We start from the raw sequence: 24288 nt of genomic DNA on the forward strand, positions 1-24288 counted from the left end.
AGTGCTGTTACCGCAACACGCTGATAAACAGGATGCTTCTGAGGAAGCCTTCTTACCTAAGTCAGTGTATCTGGTCCAGAAGAAGTTCCCAAGGCTACCAGAGCTGAGCTGGAAGGAAGGCTCGTTCCTCTTCCTTAGCGAGGTGCCATTCTTCAGAGATAAGGCGGCGTGCTCTGAATACCGGTAGGTGATGAAGCCGTATTTATCCCCTCTGAACAACCAGAGAAAGAAGTGGAGTTGTGTCAGGCTCCAGAGCCATGCAAATGTGACTCTGCTCTGTGCCATGTGCCCACGGACCGGGCTGGGATGGGCACAGTGCAGACCCCCATGCACAGGAACCTCGCCACCCACCTGTTAGTCCTGGACAGGACTTGGCACTCCACGATCTCACCGAACACCTCGAAGCGTTTCTTCAGTTCGCTGGAGCTCATGTTGCTGGAGAGGTTCCTGATGTACACCACCCGGCCTTCCCCCTGCCAGCACCAAGCCACAGGTCTCAGGCTTCCAACCCACACCTCCACTGCTGCCGACGGATACTGGAAACACGGAGTGCCAGGAGCCCCCACCCTGACCATGCAGTGCTGCTGGCTCCCAGCCCACCAGCTAACGCCCCTTACTCTCATTAAGTGCCTCCTGCACCCCTCTGGCGTTTGCAGCTCATCTTTGTAAAGTCATCAGGGAATATTCCTGAAACAACTGGGGGAAAAATTCAACTATGCTGCAGTAAAATGATGCCAGATGGGCAGGTGTGAACATATGCATATATGCATGGCAGTAGAGAGGAACAGCAGCTATGTCCCTGCACATCCCATTCCTGCCATACACTCGTGCACCCGAGCTGCCTCTGCAGCAGTGGTGGTAGGGCAGCTCCAAGGATTCCCCAGTTCACCACCCCAGCTGCCAGCTCCACAATGGAGCGCTGACGTGGGATGCTCTGGGTATTTCTGTGCCAAGGACTCTGCATATTGCCAATTGCCAATTGCTTCTACTTTACTTTAGATTTTCTCTCTTCCCCCACCATGTCCTTGTTTAACACTGGCCTTGCACCAAATGATGCTGAAGCCAGAGCTAATGGGCTCCAGTGCTGCTTTTCCAGAATAGATCACTGAGGGCTGTGGGTTTCTTTGTCCCAGTGCACATTTGGGTGCCCATGGCTGCAGCTCCCTGCTCACTTACGATGGCCTTTTCCTGTTTCTTCTCAAGCTGGCCCCGGCTCCTGCTGCCACCCTGACACCGCTCATTGTTCTTACACCTGCAGGGCACAAGAGTCAAGGTCAGCCCAAAAATGGGACAGCCCAAAACTGGGGGAAAGCTTCAGCTGTCAGAAAGGAGCTTAGGTGCTGGGAACTATTAGCAGCAGAGGAGAGATTGGGTCATGCAGAGTATTCCGCTGTGCTCCAACACTGGGAAGACCTTTCCTTGATGCCAGAAGAGGTCTCCAATTATAATATATAATTATGTAATTATATTATATTATAATGATATAATATAATATCCCTTCACAGGAATGGCTCTGGCCTCTGCCTGTTGCTCCCAGCACAGTGGAAATCCACATTACTTCCCCAGGTGCCGCTCTCTGGCTATGGCTGATGTTTTCAGCAGCTGCTGTTGTAGTACCAATTATATCAATAGATTTTAATTAATTAGCATTTTTATGACTCAGGCTAGCAGACCAGAGAGAGCCAGTGCTGTCATACAGTGCCTTTGGATAGTGCTGGGAGCACAGCCTGTGTGCACCAAGCACAGCAGGAATGATATCAGGGCTGGTGCTGGGAGCAGGAAGCCCTGAGATTCACACAAGGACCTCCTGCAGCAGGAAGGGAGGAGACAGCCACTGCACTGGGTCAGGCCAACAGCCAGTCTGGCCCAGGACTGTCCCAAGCCACGGACAAAGGAAGCTTCTACAACAGCACGTGACCCCAGGCTACTGCCTGCAGCTGCTGAGGGCTGTCAGCCCTTTCCACTGCCCAGCTGTACCTGAAAGTGCATCTGCTTGTGGGGGATCGGGACCGGCAGCACGAAGACCCCGAGCTGGACCTGCTCCGGGAGCAATAATGCAAACTGGTCCTGGAGAGGGGATTTCTCCGCAGGCACAGCTTGGTGTCCAATGGGCTGCCGCAGTGCTCCTCCTCCTCCTCTTCCTCCTCCTCCTCCTCCTCTACCAGGGAGCCACTTTCACTGCAGCTGTCGTCAAAAACAGTGTCATACTCCGGGGTCTTGCAGAAAGCCATGTCCTCATCGTCAACAGGACTGTCCGGGACACCAAAGTGCTTCGTTAAACTGGCTCTGATGTCCTGATCTCTCAGCTGCTTGATGCCATCCTTCCACACCATCTCGCCACCTGCCTCCTTGCTGCCAAGGTCCAGCCCCTGGTAGTGTGTGTCTGGGACCCTCCTCTTGTGTTCCATCTCAATCTGGCCTGAGGGCTCCCAGGACTTGAGCACCTTCCTTTGCAGGGTGCCCTCAGGCTTCAGCACCTGGCAGTAGTCATGGTCCCCAAAGGAGCGTGAAAAGGGCCGCTTGAGCACTCCTGACTGCTCAGCAGCTCGGCTTAGGTGGGCCAAGAGCTCTGTCCTCTCAGGGTGCTTCTTCGTAGCTTTCTGAAAGGTGGCCGTGTCCCCTGTGCTGCCAGTTCTGGAGCTGGGGACTGTGCTGTCCTCCTTGCCTGTCTCCGGGGGCATGTCTGGCTTGTACAGATCCTCCTCAGCAGGCTTGTACGGTGGAGTGGTGGGTGGCGTGAGACCTGAACCCGTGACAAACAAACCACAGGAGTCAGCAGGAGTCAGCTCTGCCCCAACTGACACACTCCATTTGACCTCAAAGGATGAGCAGCATTGACATCTATCCACTCACCGGCACTTTGGGATAAAAGGATGCTGGATCCCCAGCGGGACCACAACACTCTCCCTTCCCCTTGGCCCAAGCAGCAGACCCCTAAACAGCCCCCACATCCAAACACCTACTGCAGTGCCTGTTCTTCGGAAAGATGGAGCCTAGAAGCTGCTCACAGTGTTGTGAATCTCCGTGGCTGATCATGATGGAGGCTCCCACAGCACAAGATGAATGCACCAGCAGCTCTAGGCTGAACTCAGGCTGTTCTCCAACCCAAGGAGAAGCGAGACATTAAAAGCCCATCCTACCTGCTGTACCACACAGCTCCATGGTCAGCATTGACACCGAGTTTCTCTTCCCAAAAGTAGAGTCACTGGAGAACAGCAGAAAAGAAGGAAAAGAATGTGTGTAAGTGAATACAGTCAGGAAATACAAAAAAGGAGGCTGAGAAGATGCTGCCTACAAATGTACTATCCCACCACTCCTAGTGCCTGGCGGTGACTGGGACAAGCAGCGTGCCCTCTTTGCCACTGCTGGGAATGAGCTGCAGCCAGACCTTGGGACACATCCCCCACGCACCTGTCCTCACCCAAGGGCCTGAAGCCCCCCGGCCCCTTGCACCCAGGCGATGTGCATGGCTCCCACACCCCCGCCCCGCTGCACATCCCTCTGCTTTTTGGCATGCCCAGCCGGACACAATGAGACGGCTTTCCAGCCCCAGCGCGGTTAGTTCTGTCGACACAGATCCTGTGTGCACTTACGTTTGCGCCAAGGACAGCGTGAGACACCGGGGTGTTTCTGAAAGGCAGGAGAAGCAGGGTTACCGGCGGAGCTGCGCTCCCTCCAGCGCCCGTGGGCAGGCAGCGGCGCGGGGCAGCGGGAGCCGGGGCTGGGGCCACTGCCAGTGAGGTGATGGCATCCACACAAGGGACGGTGTGGCCTGGCCTGGGCCGGCAGGTTGGAGCCGCTCATGCACACAAAGCACTTGCCACGGACAGGCTGTGCCGGCTGTGCTTTTGGGGCACTGGCACAGCTGAACCCCAGAGGGGTCCAGCCCAGTGTCTGCTGGGCTGCTGCTGCGGCACCCGCTGCCTCTTCCTGCCATTACGATGGGGAAACTGAGGCAGGAGGCAAGGTGGGAGTGGATTGAAACAGCACCCCGACACCAGAACAGTCCCCAGCTCCCCACGTGTGGGACCCCGCGGCCAGCTAGCACCTGAGGGTCACCCCCACCCCTCACCTGCACGCTGCTGGGGGGCACAGCGCTGGCTCTCACAGCTCTCACCATCCCCCGGGGATGCCGGGATGAGGGGCTGGGGCTCTGCTGGCAGCACTGCACTCCCGCCATCTCCCTCTTCTGTGCCGCCCACCTCCACTTCGGCCGCAGGCTCTTCAGCAGGGAAGGCCTCCAGTGGCGGGCACGGCACGGGCTCCCCACTGGCTGCGGCCTCCTGGGGCACAGAGGAGTCGGGGGGCGACTCATCGAGGAAGGACAGCCAGTGGCCCAGCTCAGGGTTGAGTCTCTTGGACCGTCGGACGGCATAAACAGAGCTCTCGGGCCTGCGGGCCGCCTTCCCTGCAGCTGTGCCAGGGGTGCTCGCACGCCTCCCGGCCTCCTCCTCCGCACTGCCAGGCTCCCCCGTCGCCTCCATCTCAGTCCCAGGGCTGTGCCGTGGCTCTGCTTTCTCTGGCACCGCTTTGGCTCTGGATTTGCAGGCTCCACCGGCCTCCTCCCTGTCCTGGGCCTGCACTGCAGGGCAGCAGGTGGGGGGCAGTCGGGCCAGGGAGGCGTACACGGGCCTGCCCAGCCGGTAGGGCTTGCTGACATCGCACAGCAGGTCCCGCGCCAGCAGCTCCTTCAGGATGGAGAAGGAGGCTGCGGGCTTCTGGCAGGCCCCAGCCGCGTGCCAGGCGCAGCCCGGCCGGCTCTCTTGCAGGGCACAGTCTGCTTTGGCTCTCTTGAAGGGGCTGCTGCAGGGCTGGGGCCTGGCATCAATAGCGTCACGGGCGGGCAGCTTCCTGGGCGGCAGGCAGTAGGTGTGCATGTAGCGGATGAGCTCCACCACCGAGTGCAGCCCCCCTTCGCAGGAGAACCGTCCGTCGGAGCCGTCCTCCGCCGAGGAAGGAGAGGGCACCGCATCGCTGGAGCTGAGCGAGTCCTCACTGCAGTCGCTGTCGTCCTCGTGCTGGGCGCAGTCACCCACGGGTGGGTAGTGGTGGCCGCTGTGGCACTGCTCGGGTGCGCGGGGGGCTTTGGTCTGGGCGCAGGGGGTAGCAGAGGTGAGGTGCCGATGCAGCTCGGTGCAGCTGCGGCTCTGCAGAGCGCCTGCCTGCCTGTCCCGGGGAGCATCCACCTTGGGAGAGGAGAGAGCCAGCCGTCAGCTCCGCGCCCGCAGGTGGACGTGGGCCCGGCATCGAGAGCGGGGGAAGAGACACATGGGATGGTGGAGACAGTCAGGATGACGGAGCTCCTCCTTCCCAAGAGAGTTTTACAGCTGCTCTTAGGCAGTCTAATTTGCCCATCCTAATTACCGTTACCCAAGTAGAAAAATATCTGACAGCAGCTTCTGCTGGGGTCAGCAGGGGGCTGGGGCCAGGTGCTGCAGTGCTCCCTGGGCCCAGTGGTGCCATGGTGGGTGCAGGCTGATGGGAGGGGGCCAAGGGGCAGTTCCCATACAGCAGCTCTCAGTGACACTGGTAGAGGACTGGGCCAAATAAAACTAGGTTATCCCCCAAAGCAGAACAAACCCACATGTTTTGCTGAGCCCCACAGAGACATACAGGAAAGCAGAGAGCACTCCACCACCCTGTGATGCTGTTTCCATCACCGTGGGGCTCAGGGCCCTTCTCTGTGCATGCACCACTGAGGAAATACCTTTGTGTAGGGTCGAGATGGCCGGGATTTGGGTGTCCCTGGGCGCCGGGCGCTCCCATCCCTCTGCACCTCACAGCTTGGAGGCGATGGAGAGAGGAGCAATTTCTTCAGCTGCAACGAGAAGTGTCGAGAGAGTGTGTCAGCATGGCAGCTCCTCCAATGAGCACCGCGCGCAGGGGGCTGCGGGCTGTGCCCAGTGCTGAGCTCCCAAAGCAGGGGAAAAAGGCAGGAGGGGTCTCACACCTCCCAGTGCCCACAGCTTCATGCCCAGAAGCAGCACAGGGCAGTGGGGATGTGGGGCAGGGGAATTTGCTTCCCAGAGCCATCCCCACTCCAACCACATGGGAGCTGTCGTAACATTCCATGCCACAATCCATCAGCTCTGTCCTTTGTGACAGAGTCCATATTTACATGGTGACTGATCTGGGCCAGTCTTGGGTACTCCCCAAGGCTCGTTCAGCTGTAACACCCAGAACGAGGCCCCCGCTCATTAGTGAGCTTGCAAAGCACCGTGCAGATGTAACCCCTGTGTTGGGCTGAGCTTCTTCCCCGGAGACTCCACTGCAAACCAAAGGGTGGTCAGAGTGGAGTTCTCCTGAGGTCACAGTGGAGTTCTCCTGACAGCCAGGTTAGCAAAACATTTCTGCTCAAAAACCTTTTTTTTTGGTCAGGAAAAAAACCCACCACACACAGCAGCAACAGCATTTTGTGCTGCACCTGGAGGCAACAGCGGCTCAGCACAGGGCGACCACATAGGCTCTGCAGGTCTGCATGGAGGCACAGATCTGAAGTGCCCTGGATCAGGCACTGGGATTTTTTGGATAATAGGAATGGGGGTGCCCAGGTCAGAGCATCAGCCGGGGCTGTGGGTGTGCAGCTCCTGTTGGTGGAAGCAGTCAGCACCTTCTCCCTCCCCCTGCAACGTATACATCCTATATATACACATACATACTGTGTGTGATATATACACCCACCTGCGCGCGGGACTGTGGGAGGTGGAAATGCACGCTCTCACCACTGGATGTCACTCCTCCCCACCAGACAGTGGGGCTGGGGGGACCCCGGGCAGGGCTGGGATCTGGGGGGGCCGTGAGCCCTGGGAGGAAGCAGGACAAGTGGCCCCATCCCCATGGACTTCCCGGGAATGGCAGAGATTTGCAGCGAATGCTGCAGTGAGCCGGGATACGGGGAGCGGGGCCGAGCCTGGTAATGCAGGGACCAGAAGAGATATCCCGTTTCCAGGCTACAGGGACTGAGGCCACACAGCCCTGGGGGAGCTGTGGAGAAGGCATGGGGGGGTTACACCCACCCCTACAAGCTGATGGCAGTACTCGCACTCAGGCTAAGTCCCCTCTGTTTCTCATTAGAGAGCAGCGGGAGCTTTGTCCTGGGGATACAGGGTGGGCCTTAGGGCCATGATGCTCTGGAAGGAGCCCCAGGCAGCCCACAGCCTCTTCTGGCATTAACAGGGGCTGTGGGTCTCGCCATGCCACCCCCCACCTTGTGACACCCCCTGTGGGTGGCACCCACCCCGGCCCCTTAAATAGATACTGGAACACACACAGCAGCACCCAGCTTGTTCCCGTGAGGATGGCGATGGAGGTGACAGCAATGATGCAGAACATGTATACGTATACAATACAAGTATATGCTTTGGTATTGACGGTTAAAGAGAGTTTTAAGCCTAGAATGAAAAAATTCAGACCTTTGCTTCCTATCATACCCATGCAGCCGGCTTATCAGGGGCTCATCCAAATCCACCTTAAACAGTAGGAAGTGGGTTCTTACTAGAGACAGCTCATCAACCTCGGGGGCCGGGGGCGGCTCCCCCGTGACCAGGGCGGTGGGTTTGGGGGAGGGGGCAGGCGAGGTGTAGGCATGGTTGAGCGTGTCCCCCTCTTCCATAGATCGGAAGGCAGCCAGGCCCACGTCATCTCCCTGCATATCATCCAGTGTCTCGGTGAGGGCCGCCAGCAGCGCTTCATTCTCGCTGTCTATTATCTGAAAGGAGCAAGGAGAGGGATTCAGGCACCTTTTGGTCCTCCTCCGTAATATCCTTAACATAAACCATACTCGACAAGAAGCAAACATAAAATTAGATTGGGAGCAAAGTCAGGCTCACGAGGAGGACTGCTGTCTGCACATAGCCTCCCTTGCTCCTCTCTTCTTGTTTGAAAACTAAATATCTTTTGTTCCATGCCCTAACCTTGCTCGCAGTTACTAGATCAGGCTCCAGGGAAAGGCAGCAGGATGCTCCATTTTTGGCTCTGTTTCTTTTCCTCCTGTTATTGGCACAAGACTGCAGCGCACACGAGTTCAGTGGGATACATTTCATCATACTCTGCTGTGCCTCACAGGCCTGCCTTTTGCATTTCTTTTCTGTTTATCTTTTCCCCAGGAAGTTCAGCGGAAAATATGCATCTCGTGATGAAGGTCCGTCAGCAGGACTGGACCACTTTCAAGCACAGCATCAGCACAGCACCAAAGCCAGAGGGCTGTTATTATGGCCAGGTTGGAAAATATTGGGACTTTTTTGTTGTTGTTCCTTTTCTTTAAGAACAAATTCTCCTGCTTCCCCAAAAGTGACCCTTTGTAGGCGACCTGGCCAAGCTGGCCTCCAAGTCAAGGGCCTGGGGATGTTCAGAAGGGCATGGCAGCCCTGAGAGGATGGGCACATCCAGGCCGCAGCATGGGAGGAGGGAGAGTTTTGGGAAAGGCGGCTCTGGCACCTCCTCATTATCCTTACTCTGCCTGCTCCATTTACAGACAGCGAGCAAATTAATGAGAGCACTAATCAGCTGGGGAGGGGATATTAATAGCAGTCCCATCGCACCTTCCCTCTCTTCTCCAAACACCCTGTGCTCCCCACGCCTCTGCCTTTGGGTCCCTGGTGCCTGGCTGTCACCCAGCACGCGCCACACAAATGGTTCTGCCTCCAGTAATGGAGGGATGTGTCCCTGTGTCCCCATGTTCCACGGGTACCTGGAGGAGCTCAGAGTCATCGGTGCTGTACTGGCTGGACTCAGTCTCAGAGTGCTCTGCGCACCATTGCAGCTCGCCAAAGCAGCCGGCCGAGTCGAAGTCGCTGGCATCCAGCTGGGACAAATCGATCTCAGGGAAGTCGGAGTAGAGATGCTCCTCATCAGACACCTCATACTGGGGAGAGAAGAAAGCGGCAGTGAGCGTGCAGCTGCAATGCAAGGGGTTTCATTGGGGTCCCCACACGCATCACCTCCTCTCAAGCACATTCCTCAGACTGCAACAGTGGCATTTTGGAATAAAATGGAAACGCTGCACATGTGTTGAGCCCAGGATGGGCAGAGCTTGGGGTATGGCAGCCAGCACGCAGCCTGTGGTGCCTTTGGTGATGCACGGCGAGCACCTAGGCTTCATCCTGCTGCCCCAACAACAGAGAGAGGTGAGAACTGTGGGCGCAGACACATGCAACACACAGGGCAAGGCTCTGCAGGATGGCTTTGCACCACTTACCCTGTCCCCATTCCTGCTACGTGGCAGCACAATGCTCCCTGGGGAGGCGCAGGCCCCAAGGCACTGCAATGAGGGCCCCTCAGGCTCCTTGCACAGGCAAGAAAGGAAAAACGGCACAGAGATCATCATCCATGTGCACATGGGGCGACTGGAGCTCCAGGAACCCAGCTAAAAATATCCACTGATCACAGAACACAGCTGAGACCTGCCCTGATCCCACCTGGCTCCTCACTGCCCGCATGGAGCTGCACCCACCTGCCCCGCTGCCCCCATGCATCCCCAGCAAAACACGGGGCTCCAGCACAGGGTGAAAGGTCCGTGTGCATCGCCCCAGCATTGGCTGCCCGGAGGGAGTTTTCTGGTGATGAGGGAAGCAAGTTTGTTTACACAGCAAATGGATTTCGAAGCAGGCAAACATCTGAGCACGTGAGAGAGGCAGAAAAACACGGTGGCCTCCACTTGTGCGGCGCTGACAGGCTCTGCTCCGCCACGCAGCAGGGGGACAGGGATCTCAAACTGAGCTGCAGGAAGGGCAAAGGCAGTGCTTCTGACTTCCTCATCTCCTGCAACAACTCCAGCTCCCCCTTCTCCCTAAATCTTCCCATGGGAACACAGGCAAAGGGCTTATTTTTAGAAAAGCCATACACACACATATATACGTGTGTGTATGTTCAATTAAAAATAGCAAAGCAGACAAATTCTCCTGCTCCTTTTGATATGCCACCAGGGAAAAGTTCTTGGTGCTGATCACAAGGAGCAGCTGACACCAGTGCTTGGGACGTCTTTTGATCAACTCCACAGATGTGACACGTCCCCGTTGGCAACAGGGCTGGGTAAAAATAAACTCCTGCAATCCAATGCCGTGGAGCTGCCCGAGCCAGGCACCCAGAGACAGGCATTTGGTGCCCTGTGCTGCAGTGACCCCAGCAGTATTCGCGGTGGATGCTCCTGGACTCCCAGCTCCCGTATGGGTGAGCGGTGGCCCAAAGCCCCGCATACCAGCAGGGCAGCCCTGTGCCAGGCCATGTGCTTCCAGCAGGAGGGGTCTTGTCGGGTCAGGAGCACAAGTGGGGAGCATGAGCTGGTGCTGGTGAGGTACCAGTGTGGTACCAGTGCGTACTGGTGCAGGGTTGCTCTGGGCATGGGACCTCATCTGTTCCAGCTTTCCCTTTTCCCATCCTTTCCACTTCCTGCTGCCTTGGGAGAGGAGTGAACTTTTGTTCTAATTTTACTTGGGAGTTTGTAGGAAGATCAGCCATGGGTTCTTGGTGTGCAGCCAGCAAACACCCATGGAGACATGCTTGAAAATTTGGAGGCATCCTCCAGCCCGGACACCTGACCTGTGCTCACTGCTGCATGGCTGCAGCCAGAGCTGCAGGGAGCTCTGCCATGTCCAACTCATCCTGCAGCAGGAACAACTCCAGGTCCCCATGCCACAGCCCTACACTGTCCAGGGACACAGAGCCAGAGTCTCAGGACCTGCCTGGAAGATGTGCAGGGACCCACACAGTGGGGCTTTGTGCTCACTTTGCGGGTTTGTGCAGAGCTGCCCACTAGCCCTGTGCCGTGCTGTGGAGATACCTTGGCTCCAGGTACTCTCTACTCATTGTCCCTGGCGTCCCCACGTACCACATCTGAGCCAGGAGCAGCGACAGCACGAAGGACAGGCTGCCAGGGACATTCAGAGGTCACTGTGGTGACGGCTCTGCCCAGGCCTTTTCCCAAGAAAGCACAGTGCAGCCTCTTTCAAAGCAAAGAACTCTCCCAGCCTGTTCTGTGCCTTCGCCTAGAGCAATTGCCTGAGCAGAGGCAGTGGGGAGGCAGGGGACAGCCACCTCGTGTCTCCTCATAGCTGGGGTCTGCCTGGAAGCTGGGGCAGCTGCTGGCCAGAGTCACCTCTGAGCAGACCCTGCTGAGCTCAGCCAGGCACTAATGCTGGCATGGGGACAGCAGGTGGGCCATGTCCCCGGGCAGGTGGTTTGCAGCTTTTTCTCCTGCTTTGGAGCAGCACTAACTTCAGTGCAGGTGTTTGTGAGGTTTTATCTGCTAAGAAAGGAGCCCAGCTCTATTTCAAATATTGGATTAACAAGATGGGAAATGTTTTTTTTTTCTCTTTCAATGTGAACTTGAGCTCCTTGGGCTGAACCCGCCAGCAGTATGTGTGGTCATGGCCGGCCTGAGGGCTCCTGGAGAGCAATGGGTTCTCCCATGCATGGCACCAGCAAGTCCATGACCGCAGCTCAGAGACAGCACTGAGGCAGCACTGGCCCTTATCTTGCAGCCTCCTCCCTGCAGGCCCTTGAAGTGGTGGCCAAGTGCTGTGCAGCACAGCTCCGGGTGCAGCAGGCATGCCGTGCTTGTGCTCAGCGGTGCTGCACGAGCACAAGGCTCTGAAGTCTGCCGGCGCGGATGGGGCACGGCAGCCTCTCCATGGCTTAATCCCAGTTAAGCTGGAAGGGCAGATCTGCACCGCCACTTCCACACATGTCCCCAGGATGCTGTGCAATCGGCTTGTCACTCACATGCCACTTAGCTGCTCTCTGTGTCTAATGAACAAGAAAAAGGAAGGAAAGAGGGGGCTTCCCAGGGAGGGTGAAGGAAGAAGCTGGAGGCTGTGCTCTCACAGGGAGCGGGGCTGTGACTCACTGCCCCTCTATCCCCACCACTCAGTGCCCGCTCAAGGCATTAAGGGATAAACACACATCCACACACAAACGGGAGACACAGCTCCAAATTAGCCCATGGAATCCCGGCTGCAAGGTGAGAAAATTCGCCACCACAGCCCTGCTGCAGGTGGGAATGCTGTGCCCTGAGCTCTGAAAAGGAAAGAAACACCTTGGGCAGGAGCTTGGAGAGAGCCGTAAACGCTTATCAGGGAAATCCGTAATTACAGACTGCTTGAAATGGGGATTATGGCCATGCGGGCGGCAGACACCGTGTGATTGTTCCAGCTGGGGCAAGGGAGCGAGGGGGCAGCGGCACTGGTGCCACCAGCACCATCCTGTTGCCCTGTGGGCACCGACCATACCCTGCGTGCCCCTGCAGCCGGCGCCTGCCCGTCCCAGAGCTGTCACCGCAGGGCTGTGTCGGCTCCCGCTCCGCTCCCTGATAAGAGCATGGCAAGGGGTGGCTGCCCTCGGTGCCAGGAGGGGGGCACGGGATGGTGGAGGAGAGAGCTATAAATAAGAGTAAATACAGCAAGGAGGCACCTGGCCAGCGCTGTGAAGGTCACCGGAGCGCGTGCCGCAGATAAGCAGCCCCCCTCCCCACTGGCATTTGACAAAATGTCACCGAAGGAGCAGCGCAGTGTCAGGTTGTGTTGCTGCCTGCTCCCCCCTCTTATTTATAGGCCCCGCAGCTCTGGGGCCACTGCCACCCCTCCTGCAGAGCTGTGGGGCTGCAGCACTGGGGCCTGCCCTGCTGCAGTGCTGCGTTTGGGGTAGAGGGGCAGAGAGAGCTGCTAGCTGCCCAGCTCTATGCAGGCATGGGGTTAGGAGAATTTGACCTCTGCACTCTCTTTTGTTTTGAGTTGGTACTGATTTGTTTTAATGATTCAGCCCAGCCAGAAGGAAAAACAGCACTATCATTTAAACTCGGACAAAGCAAACATCAGGCTGGGCCTTCCTTCCTCAGAAATAGCCACTGTTTGCCTGTGCTGCTGCAGCATGGGGCAGCCCTGGCCACAGTGCCAGCCTTGCACAGCTCCCTGCACAGCTCCACGTAAGGTCCACGCACAGTTCCCTGCTCCACACACAGCTCCATGCACAGCACCATGCACAGCTCCACACAGAGCAGTCTGCAAAGCTGCATGCACCACCGCATGCACAGCTCCGTGCAGACAAGCAGCACAGCCAAGCAGTGCAGGCAGCACACAGAGCTGCTTAAGGTCTGAGGCACAGCCATAGCCGAAAGCACAATGAAAGTGTTCTCATTCACTGACTTTTGTCTTACATTAGAAGGGTATAATTAAGATCAACCACAAGATGCGAGTAATAGGAAATATTAAACATTAACTACAAACAATAAACATGAACTTGCCAGGATATCTTTGATATGGCGTAAAGATGGAATAAATTGCATTAAACTATCCTTGAGTCACAGCGTGGACCCAGAATAAAGGAGCCTGAGATAGTGCGATAATGCCCTGAGTAAACAAAGGTGTACTGGAACATTTTAAACAAAGGTGTGCCGAGTTTAGGAAGAAGGGCAGCAGCATAGTGCCTACATCACAGGTTGTGGAGCTGCATTCTAATGCTGCACCCACCGCTGTCTGTGTGGGCTCTGTGTTGCAGTCACATTGGGCATGGTGCCCTGGGTCTTGTCCCAGACGGTACCCAGGGGGGCAGGGAGCAGCGGTGGCATTGGAGCAGGCAGGGAGCCCCTAACACAGGGGTCCCCCCAGCACAAGCTGTGCTGTGGGATGAGGCCTGCGCCTGACTCAGTGGGGAGCTGACCGTTAGCCAGTCTGCTGTCACCAAAATTCCCCACAGCGGCAACTCCTGGCTTTCAAAAGGACAGGATGAGCCGGCGATTATTTTCAGACCTTCCTCTTGCCGCGCTCCGGGTGCTGGCAGCCACATGACGGCTGTGGGCAGGGGCCGGGCGGGGTGGCTGCTGGGCTGGAAGGTGTTATCACCACACTTATAAACCTCCCCCAGCCACACCAGCTCCAGCCTGTGGCACTGGAACCCAGCGGCCTCGCTCGGGGACCTGCAGAGGTAACATGGAGAAGCGCAGAGGCTCCTGGGGTGCACTGAGGAACAACAGGGAGAGGCACCCAGCAAACACAGAGTGCTAGCAGGGCCACTTCCCGCAGGCGCTGTCACCTCCAGGTCCCTGAGAAGTGCAGCCCTGGAGACCACAAGCTTTCCATCCATGGCACATCAGTGCGCTCTCCCATTGTGGCACGCTGGTGTGGTTGCCATACTAATGCTGAGCACTGACAGAATATGGGAAGGCAGCGGGGGATGAACTGCGATCACCAAAAATCTCCTCCTTGGAGGCCCTGGCTTGGCATGCAGCCCAGCCCTGCAGCTGGAGGGCTGTGATTTGGGGATCTGGGCCACATTCTCCTCCATGTCAGCAGAACTGTGGCTGTGAAGTGAGAGCTGAGGCTGAAGCCAGCCTAAATGCCAGCCCCTTACACATCCATCTGAGGAGTGAGTCAGGATAATGTGCCGACTATTGCCTGCAGGATCAGCTCACCCTTCCTCTGCTGGAGAGCACTCCCTGGCCGTTGTGCCAATGGGCAATGCTCCTGCCTCCAGGTTGGCAATGCAGTTTCTGCACCTGCATGGGGTCGTTGGCACCATGAGGAAGCAGAGCACCGACTTAGTGCTAAATCAGGGCGAGGCAGGAGATGAGATGGAGAAGGTTCAAGCCCAGGTTAAGAAGGCGCAAGGAGGATCTTTCCGCATTAGCCTGAGCTCCGAGCGGGTCTGACCACACCGTGCCACTGCCATGGGCACGCTTAGTATGACACTGCGGTCAGGGCATTCAGCACCAAAACCAACCCAGGATGACCCCCAGCAGAGCCTTATCTCCTGCTGGTCACCAGAATCCCCTCTGGGCAAGGAGAGGAGGAGGGGAACAGTACCCTTTTTACCCTTCTTGCCCTCTCCACAGGCCCCAAAATGCCTGTACCTTCCCAGCACGCACACCTGCATGCTCTGCAAGCTCCTATTCTCATAGCCAGGACCCCCCTTCCCTCTTTCCCTTTGCCCTCCCCCCCCCAAGGATGGTAAGTGCTGTGTCTCCATGCATGGCACAGTCCATTGCAGTCTCTGGCACTGTGCTCTGAGGGCACACAGGGGCCCAGGCAATGCACTGTGTTCGCCCTGCTCCTTCTGCACTTCAGGAGAGCCTCGCTGTGCCCAGCTCCCACATGGAAAAACAAAGCTTTCGCAAGATGTCCAAGGATGAAAACTGCTGTGGAAAAGGCAAAACTATTCCAATCTCTCCACACCTCCCATCAGGCCTGCTCCTTCATGCCTGGGCCCATATCCTAGCGGGGGTGGCAGCACCAGCCATGCCCTGCCCTCCTGGCTGGCTCCAGCACCTCCTGCTGCAGGCAGCACTGCCCATGCCGGCTCCTGCTTGCTGCCCTGCAGGAAGCAGGGTTATATTGGATATATTGGAATAGTTCCAATGGTTATAGTGGGGAAAATGAGGCACGGGAAGGCAAAATGGGATCTGATTGTTACAGGACACGTGTCCCGTGACTGGCAGCTGTGAAAGTGGCTCTGCAGGGTGATGGTCAACACTTCTGGGCCGGCTGTGGGCACACCAGCACCACCCAGCTGCACTTTCCCTGGCGCAGCACACTTCATATGGGGATTTCCCACAGCCACACCAACAAATACAACACATTGCTTTGCCCATGTCTGCACTGGAGCCGGTGCCCTGGCAGCAGGCAGGAATCACACTCAAGCAATCAGCTGCCTGGCATCTGGGTTCTAGCGGCAGCTGCAGGGGTAGCAGGATGCTGGGGCTGGTGCCGCTGGCCTGGCTGCTCCTGCAAGGGGGTCAGCTCTACCTTCTCTCCCCCAAAAAGTGACTCACCTCAGAATGAAAGCACTGTGAGATCTGCAGATAGAAAAATCCCTCTGAGGGCAGAATGCTCATTTAGGAGTAAATGCAAATGAAGGCGATCACACACGAACACAAAGCTTCACACTCTTGAAAATTACCCCCTGCAAGGGACCACACCTCTCCCCTTCCCAAAACCCCAGCCCAAGAGGCACCGATGGGCGCGCAGGGAGCTGCACACTTGGGTGGGGCCTGGCCGCTCCCCACTGCAGCTGCTGGGGCTGCTGAGGGCTGGTGGGGGTTCTAGGGGCTGCTGAGAGCTGCCCTCCGCCTCCTCCCTGCTTGCCATGGGTGAGTCCATCACTGCTGGTGCTCTCCCTACCCCTTGTCCCACTCCATGTCCTGTGCCACCATTTTCACCACCGTGTCTGCTCCCTTCCCCATTTCTGACCCCCTGACCAGCATCAGAGCTGAGCATCCCCTGCTGCGCATCTCCATGGCGAGGCTCGCAGGGCTTAAGGCGATTGCTCCATGTGCCACCTTCATAAACTCTGAATGGTCCCCACACCTGGCAGTGCTCCTCAGTCATGTGAGCGGCTCCAGTTACCCGGCCCCACCGTCTCTACGCCTCGCTTTTATCCGATCCATCTCCTGCCCAAAGGAGGCCATCCATCCCCCCGCTGTCTCTGCTCCAGGTACTGGGAGTTGCTGAGCGGCAGTTGGTCCAGCTGTCCCCATGCCCACCCGCCTTCATCTCCAATGTTACTGCGAGCACAGCACTGCAGCTCCAGCAGGGCCCCTCGCACACACCCTGCACACTCCATGTGTAAAGCCTCAAACCCCTGCAATGCTAGGTGCCTTCGTCTCCCGCTCCTCCTCCTTCCCAAAGGCTGCTGGGCCTCGGGAAGGCAGCTGTCTCCATCCCTGCTCCCAGGGGGGTTAACAGTCCCTTGAGCAAAGGCATAGGGCTCCCAGCTCCCAGCTCGGCATGCTCTTATCTCCCACGTGCTGCCAGGAGTCAGCGAGATGCAGCTGCGAAGCAGCGCTGTCAGCGAGTTTCACAGTCATTGAGGTGTCCTCATGTGTCCCAGTGCTGCCGGTGCAGAGTGCACCACAGGCAACTGGAGGAAAGGTTGTCCATGCTCACCTGGCACTGGCATGGCACTGCTACAGCACTGGCATGTGCAGCTGGGAGCAGAGAGTTCAGGAGGGACCAGCACCCAGAGTGGGTAGAGCAGCTGCTCCCAACAACCTCTGCAGCATTGCAAAATGGAGGAAAAATCCATTTCAGGATGTGAGCACTATGCACCATTATGCAAACCTCATCCCACCCATCCCAGCCCCAATCCCACACCTCCAGGGATGGCAGCCGATCTGGAGCAGCCTGGCTCTGCACAGGGACCTTCCTGCTTTGCACAACACTCTTTGCATTTCAGGATTGCAGGAACTCCTCATGAGTCTGTGAGGCCCTGGCTACAACTGGGAAATTCTCTCTAATCCCCCAGCCACTCACACCAGCTCGAGGGAGTCGTTTCCATGCAACAAAATCAGGCCTTTGCCAAAACCAAAGGGCCTCAAGCCAGTGCCTGTCCCAGGCTCCGTGGGATGCTCTGCTCCACTCTGCACATCCCTTGTGGTGCCAGGCCCTGAGGTGCTGGTGCCGGTGCTCTGGCTGTCGGGATGCTCTGCCAGCTTGCTGCATGTCCTTGATGAGCTTTTCTGCAAAGGTAGCATCAAGCAGGAGGAGCGGGGAAACCTGCCTGCACTGAATAGTAAAATCTGCTGGCAACACTGTGACGCTTCTCCAGACGCTGTGTCTAAATATAGACTGCTCATTTGTTACTGTGCCTGCTGCTGGATTTGGTGCGAGGAGCCACGGTGCTGCATGAGGCTGCCCTGCCACTGCCAGAGCTCAGCTGGCGCTGCAATGAGATGAAAGTGACAGTGGCACTGCTGGGCGCACACTCCAGCATCCTACTGAGCTCAGGTGCCCGTGACACAGCCATGTAGGGCCACACAAGAGAAAGCGAGGATATTTCTGTGTGAGGCTGTGCAGGCAGTGGGATGGAAGTGCCGGACCTGGCTGGGAGGGATGCACTGTGCAGCACAGGTTGTACATTGGCTGCCAGCCCTCCCTGCTGTGCAGGACCCAGCGGGCAGCAGGTGCAGTGCTGCAGCAGGAGCCTCAGTCACAACGCATTGTCTGTAGGAGCAGGCGGGCGGTGCAGAGCTCGGCAAGGCATGGCAGCAGCACACATCCTGCAGAGGGATGGGGCTGGTGAGACCCTGTGTGCTCAGGCTGTGCCAAGCAGACCCAGCCGGGGTACAGATCCAGCCCAGGAGCAATGCTGATGCCTGCTCTGGGTTTTTAAAAATACCTCTGTGACTCAAAGTGCTCTGGAAAGCAGCAGCAGTACCCAGGACACCAGCGCAGAACGCTGACCCAGCCCCAGAGAGCAGAGATCTGCACTGCCTGCAGCCAAGGATGGATCATGCACAGTCAGGGATGGAGCCAGCACGAGCCAAGGATGGATCCAGCACAGCCAGGGATGCCAGCACTCACTCTGGTGCAATCACTGTCTGCCTGGGGCTATGGGTGAGCAGACATCCATGCCAAACATTCAGCTCACACCAGGCTTTGTTACACTTTCCAGAGGGAAGGAGATGTGCCCCAAAATGTGCTGGGGATTCGCATCCTTCTTGACTCCTTGCCAAAATTCTCTTGAGGGATGCAGCCCACTGATGGGAAATCGAGTGCTGCTGGAGAGGGATGGATACTCAAGGAAAGAGGAGAAATGGGTAAAAAAAGTTAGGGATGCACTGCAAATGTGCCCCAGCTGGGTCGAGGCAGTGCCGGCTGCACACAGCAGCCTCCTCCTCCGCTCTTGGCGCTGAGTCCCATTGAGACGGGGCCAAGGAAGACAGGAACTCCAGGCATCCCGTGCTGCCGACCGGGTCACACTGGGACACCTGCTCCTGGGGCACCACTGCCAGCACTGCCGGCACGGCTGCATCCCCTACCCCGTGTCCAAAGAGCTGGCCAGGGGCACATGGCCAGAGGAAGCAGTTCCACAGCTCCAGTCTCCCCACCTTCACCCCATGAGCTTGGGGCAGCAGTGGTGGCAGAATGGCCACAGCACAACCAAGAAGCTCAAGACTGCTTCCCATGCATGGGAATGGAGGAGCAGAAGGATAGTGAGCGCTGTCCCACAGCCTGTGCACCCAACACGCTCCTCTTCACCCCGCAGTGCACATTCTGGGGTGAATCCCACCCCACTGCATTAGTAGCAAAAGCAGTTGCCTGAGCAAGTGCTTACAGGACCAGAAAGCTGCTGGACTCACCCAGCCCTCCCATCACACACCTTCTGTCACACACCTCCCATCACACACCCTGTCACTGCATGCTTCCCACCCCACACCCTCATCCCTCCTTTGGCCCGGAGGCTGCTGCAGTGGGCTGGCACGTGGTGGGAACAACACCAGCACCTGACCATCCACAACAGGGTTAGGAACAGGACAGAGACAAGGATCACTTGCAAGTTCCCAAGCACCCCAGCCCAAGCCCCAGACATGGGCACTCACAGCCCAGGATGTTTCCACATGGGGGCAGGAAGGATGAAGCACACAGCTCACATGGGAAGCTGAAGAAGCCTTCAGGTTCCACCTGGAGCAGGGATATGCTTTGGCCCTCTTTGCTCAGTCTTACAATGTTCTAATGAACTCACAGCACAGTTCATTTTGTAAGACTGCAGGAGAACCTAAAGCCATCAGATCCTCCCTGCATGCCCCACTTGGGTAAGGACGCAGTTTAAGTGCTCCATTTCTCAGCCAGATCCTACAGATGGAAAAAGTCCATCTTTTGGGGGAGAGTGGATACTGGAAAGTGAGTCCAGAGGAGAGGGAATGGCTTACAGGGTCAGGAGCACAAGGAAACGTTCCAGTGCCTTCCCAGACTTCTCCTCTTGCACATGCCCAGGGAATATCCCGAGCACAGGATTGCTGCAACCCAAAGAAGCCAAAAATGGGGCATCATGGCTGGAGCAGCAAAGCGAGGGCCAAGCTGGGAGCTGCTGCCCTGCCCCAGCGCCTTTCCCCCACTCCTCCCAGCTCACGGGGCACAGACCCGCGTGCTGTCACTGGTATTTGGATAGCAGGCCACCATGTGCTGATGACACAGAGCCAGAAGCAGCTGAAAACCACAGCCTTAAAATAAGAGCTGGCAGCAGGCAGACTCAGCTTGGCATCAGCCGAGACACACTAGAGGCAGGAATGGGGATGCATCCGGTGACTCCCTGAAAGAGAGTGGTGCAGGCAGCAGCACCTGGGTCCAGCTGTGCAGGGCTCCCACCTGTGCGTTTCATCTCAATTCTCCATCAGTGCACAGGTGCACCCTGTTCCCTGCACCATGCCCCCTGGAGCAGGTTTGCTATGAAAGGCTCTGGAAGCTGCCCGCTGTCTCCGCTGCTGGGGACAAGGAGGGGAGTGCAGCTGCAGCATGGCCACATCCACCCATTCACCTGTCCATCAGCAGCACATGCTCCAACCGCTCTCCCATGGCCACAAGCAAACGCTCCAGGACTCTTGGGGTCCCAGCGTGGTGGCTGCAAGCCAGTCCCCAGGCTGTCCCCTTCCTGCTGCCACCCACCCTCTGGAGCAGCCCTGGCTTTGTGCACACATGAGATGCCTGCTTTTGGATCTCTTTCTGCACCTGAAGATCTCCCAGTGCCAGCAGTGCCTCAGTTTCCACTCCCGGACCTCAAAACAGGGCTCATGTCCCCGCAGGAGGATGCCACCAGCGCCTGCCAAGGGACTGCAGCTCCCACATGCTGCCGTGCCCGACAGCCGGCTGGCATCCATCTTGGCTGCTGGCAGGGACCGAGCGCCGTCCTGGAGAAACCTCGGCAAACCTCGCACCCCGCACTGCTGTGAGCAGCCCCTCGCCATGGCCATGGCCACAGGCACGGCCCCACGGGGCGCGCAGGGGGAGTGGCATGGGGCAGCCAGCACGGGGACAACCAAAGAAGGAAAGGAGCAGGGCGAAGCAGGAGCTGCTGGCATATACTGTAAAAGGAGCGGGAATGGAGACTGCAGTGCTCCAGCTCAGCTGCTTTAAGATGGCTGAGAAGCTGAGAGGAGGAGGAGGATGTTAACCCTCCCAGCACTGTGCTAGTGCTGGGGCACTGAGATAAGCAGCGGGTTTCCCAACATCAGATGCAGCAGGGTGCCCCTGACTCCCACCTGACAAATTGCACCTAGTTGTGCTGTCAGGCCCTGGGAGATGCTGCTCTAAGGATGGATCGCTGAGGGGAGAAGGAAGAAGAAGATGAGGAGGAGGAGAAGAAGGAGGTGAAGGTGGAGGAGGAAGAGAAGGTGGAGGAAGCAGCACAAAACGAGTGCCCACAGGATGAAACCACGGCGGTGCCATCCATGGATCCAGGATGCTCAGCAGCAGCACTCCCCAGACACTGGCTGCTCTGCCCCCTTGTGCTGCCCCAGGAAAGTGGCCCCCAGTGCCTGAAAAGGCTGTGGGGGCACAGCTGGGGCACCAGGGTTTGGTGGAGCTCAGCTGCACCCTCGGTGCCATCCACTGGATGCTGCCATTGCACTGGTGGGCAGCAAGGCCACATGGCTTCTCAGCTGCCCTCCTCATTAAACACAGGCGTAATGCTTTCCTGCTAATTTTTTTCCTTCACAAACATCAGCCTTGGCCCTCCCTGTGTTTTATTGTTGGATTCATCAAAGCTTCAAGAACCCAAGCGTGGTGATTGTAGGAACAGAGTATCAAGCACTTAACTGCAACTTCCTTTCTTTGAAATGTTTATTGGCCATTGACGTCAACTAATTATTGAGAATTATTAATTAAGAAAGCATTTAAGAGCACTGCTTTTGTTGAGGTTTTGTCCTTACAATTAGTTTATCAGCCAACAGAAAAAAACATCGGCCTTTCCAGTTGCTTGGAGTGAAGCAAAGCTCCTATAATTAATTTCCTTTTCCTTAGCAAGCATTTTGCTTTGACCCACCTTGGGGATGTGCCTTTCCCCAGGTGTGCCAGCCCCGCCAGCTCGGCGCTCAGAGCCAAGGGACCCCAGGGAGGCTGCTGGATGGGAACACCATGTCCCCTCCACTTGGCAAGGGCAGCAGCACATGAGAAGCAGCTCTTTTCGGGAAAACACCTCAGGTGCTCCTGCTCCCACCAAAAGGTTGCTTCCTTATTTCCTACTCAGGCTGCTCCCACTGGGGACAAATCCTGCCCCAGAAGTGTCAGCCATTCCCCGACCCTCAGTGTCCTGCTCAGCAAGTGGGTCAGCTAAATATAAATGAAACAGCCCAAGCAGCCTCGGCACCAGGCACCTTCTCGCCTTGCATCATTGCCACCCTAGAAACGATGGCCCTGAAACAGGGTCTGGCTCAGCCTGCACTGTGGCAGACATGAAACGTTATGTTGCCAAAGGCATCACTGAGACCTCTCCCTATAGCAGTCACCCCAAGCTTCCAGGTTGGTCGGGGCAGCCACCATGGGATGACGGACCAGGTGGAACCAATGTCCTTTGGACAGATGCTCACAAGAGCCCACAGCTGCAAACCGTGTGCACGCCCTGCACAGAACAGGCCCGCAGGAGGGAGATTTCCATTTATCAGAAGCAGCTGCCCAAGCTCCTGAGCACACACAGAGCGAGCTCAAACCCCATAATTAAGGCTTGGCAGTGCACCGCCAAGCCTGCGGCACAGGCATGCCCATCCATAAAGAGCGCGTGGGTTTGGCTGGTAGGGCTGCACGAAGAGCCTGAGTGTGGTGCATTGGTGGGTAAGGCTGGAAAGCTGCAGCCTGCCTTCTGGGCAGCAAGGCAGTGCAGATCCCGTGGGCCCAGCTTGTTCCAATTCTAAGGCGCTGCCTTCCTCAGTGCAAACTGCCCACCACCCCTCTCCTTCCTCCCCAGCTGCACTTTGGTAGGTGGACACAGTAAAACCCAATGCTTTCCTCCACCTGCTAGGACCAGCTCCACGGCTGGGGCCAAGGGCTGCAACGACAAGAAGGGGCTGTGCCAAAGGGACCCACCACTCAGCTGGGAGCAGGCACTTTGCAGCCTCTGGCTGTCAGCAGTCAAAAATCTCCAGCCTCTCCCCCAAGCCCAGAGGGTTGATTATTAGGGGAAAAGCACTCAAATGAGGCAGCTCATTAAAAGCAGGAACGGATTAGTCCAGGAACCGAGAAGCTCTGTGGCTGCGGAGTTCAGGAACAGGACAAAGCCGCTCTTCCCTTGCAGACACTGTGCAATCCTGCCTCAAAGCACTGGGTTGAATGGCACAGCCCAGAGGACCATCAAAGCCCTGAACCCTCCCAGGGTCTGTGGGAGCTTGGAGGTGGACGAAGGCAGCAGCAGAGCTTGAAAGCAATGAGAGCACGCCCTGAAATACGAGTGGAAAATGTCTGCTCCAGCCCAGACGGTCAAGCTGCAGCACTGCCTCCTCCGCTCACCATGCATGGTCCCAGCATTGCTGCAGGCCCCCAGCGGGGATGCTCCAGGGAGGAAGCCTTTAGGCGATGTGGGAGGAGAGGCAAAGGCAAGCAGAGTTCACAGCTGGGGCCACCAGAGAGAAACAAACCCTGGAAAAGAATCCTGCTCCATTTCCCACTGCAAGGAGGGCTATGCAGGCAGTCTCCCACGAACCACTGGGGAGCAGCCGCAGCGCAGGGCCTGGCGGCAGGGTGAGCCCAGCCTGGGCCCTGCACTGCTCTGAGCCATGGGGCAACAGGGAGGAGTTGGGGCTGTGCAATCACTGCTGTGAACGGAGGTGGAACAGCACTGCTAAAGATAACTTCGTACAAAGGTGCTATTAATAGTGATATTGTAGGGGTTTTGCAGGTTTTCTTCTTGCATTCTGCAAGGCTCTCCCCGGGAGTGATGGAACTGGTCCTGCCACAACTCCAGGGAAGCGATGCTGCGCGGCAGAGCCCAGCAGCACAGCAGAGCCCTGGAAGCACACGGACAGGCAGTGATGGCCAGCACCCAGCGGCCAGCCTGCCACCTGCCATGGCTGCAGGCCTGGGCCAGCTACAGGATCCCACACGGGAGCTGCAGGCCATGCTGCTGCCGCCGCGCCGGTTTCCATGGCAACTTCAGCACTCAGTGCAAGATGGAGATGACGGGATCAACAGGGAAAGTAACCGAGCGGAGCTGGCATCCTCCATCTGCAGCACAGGCTCACCAGCCCAAGAGCCTCCAGGCATCTGGGTCCCCCTCATGCTGGCTGTGGCTGTCCCCGTGCCACCACTCCCTCCCTGACAACTAGCCCCATCCTGACCGTGCCTGCAGCACCTAGCTGGTGCTGTGCCCCACAGCGGCTTTGTCAGTGCTGGTGGCTGCAGGGACAACTGCCGATGGCACCACCTCAGAGCACGCCACAGCCCAGCCTGCGCAACCTGGTACTGGAGCCTGCATGGGCAGCGTGCAGCCCTCCAGATACAAGAGCTGCTGGTGCTGGGCCCAGCTGCCACGCTCCCCAATCCAAAAGCGATGCCAGCACTTCTCAGGGGTCCCTGGCCAAGTCGCTGTGTATGGTGG

At 57.4% G+C, this 24288-nt stretch overlaps 1 protein-coding gene across 2 annotated transcripts in view; it reads right to left on the bottom strand.

Annotated features, from left to right (window-relative positions):
• Positions 1–24288, bottom strand: part of PPARGC1B (PPARG coactivator 1 beta) — a 39361-nt gene that overhangs the window by 5817 nt on the left and 9256 nt on the right. For both annotated transcript variants that reach the window (XM_048960351.1, XM_048960352.1), the window contains 10 exons: positions 8690–8863; positions 7496–7708; positions 5708–5818; positions 4073–5186; positions 3594–3630; positions 3141–3205; positions 1978–2743; positions 1177–1252; positions 352–473; positions 57–211 (listed from right to left, as the gene is read on the bottom strand). In XM_048960351.1, the coding sequence (XP_048816308.1) occupies positions 57–211; positions 352–473; positions 1177–1252; positions 1978–2743; positions 3141–3205; positions 3594–3630; positions 4073–5186; positions 5708–5818; positions 7496–7708; positions 8690–8863 (2833 nt within the window). The remainder of the gene's footprint in view (positions 1–56; positions 212–351; positions 474–1176; positions 1253–1977; positions 2744–3140; positions 3206–3593; positions 3631–4072; positions 5187–5707; positions 5819–7495; positions 7709–8689; positions 8864–24288) is intronic.

Source organism: Lagopus muta, chromosome 14, assembly GCF_023343835.1.
Source record: "Lagopus muta isolate bLagMut1 chromosome 14, bLagMut1 primary, whole genome shotgun sequence".
Lineage (NCBI taxonomy): Eukaryota > Metazoa > Chordata > Aves > Galliformes > Phasianidae > Lagopus > Lagopus muta.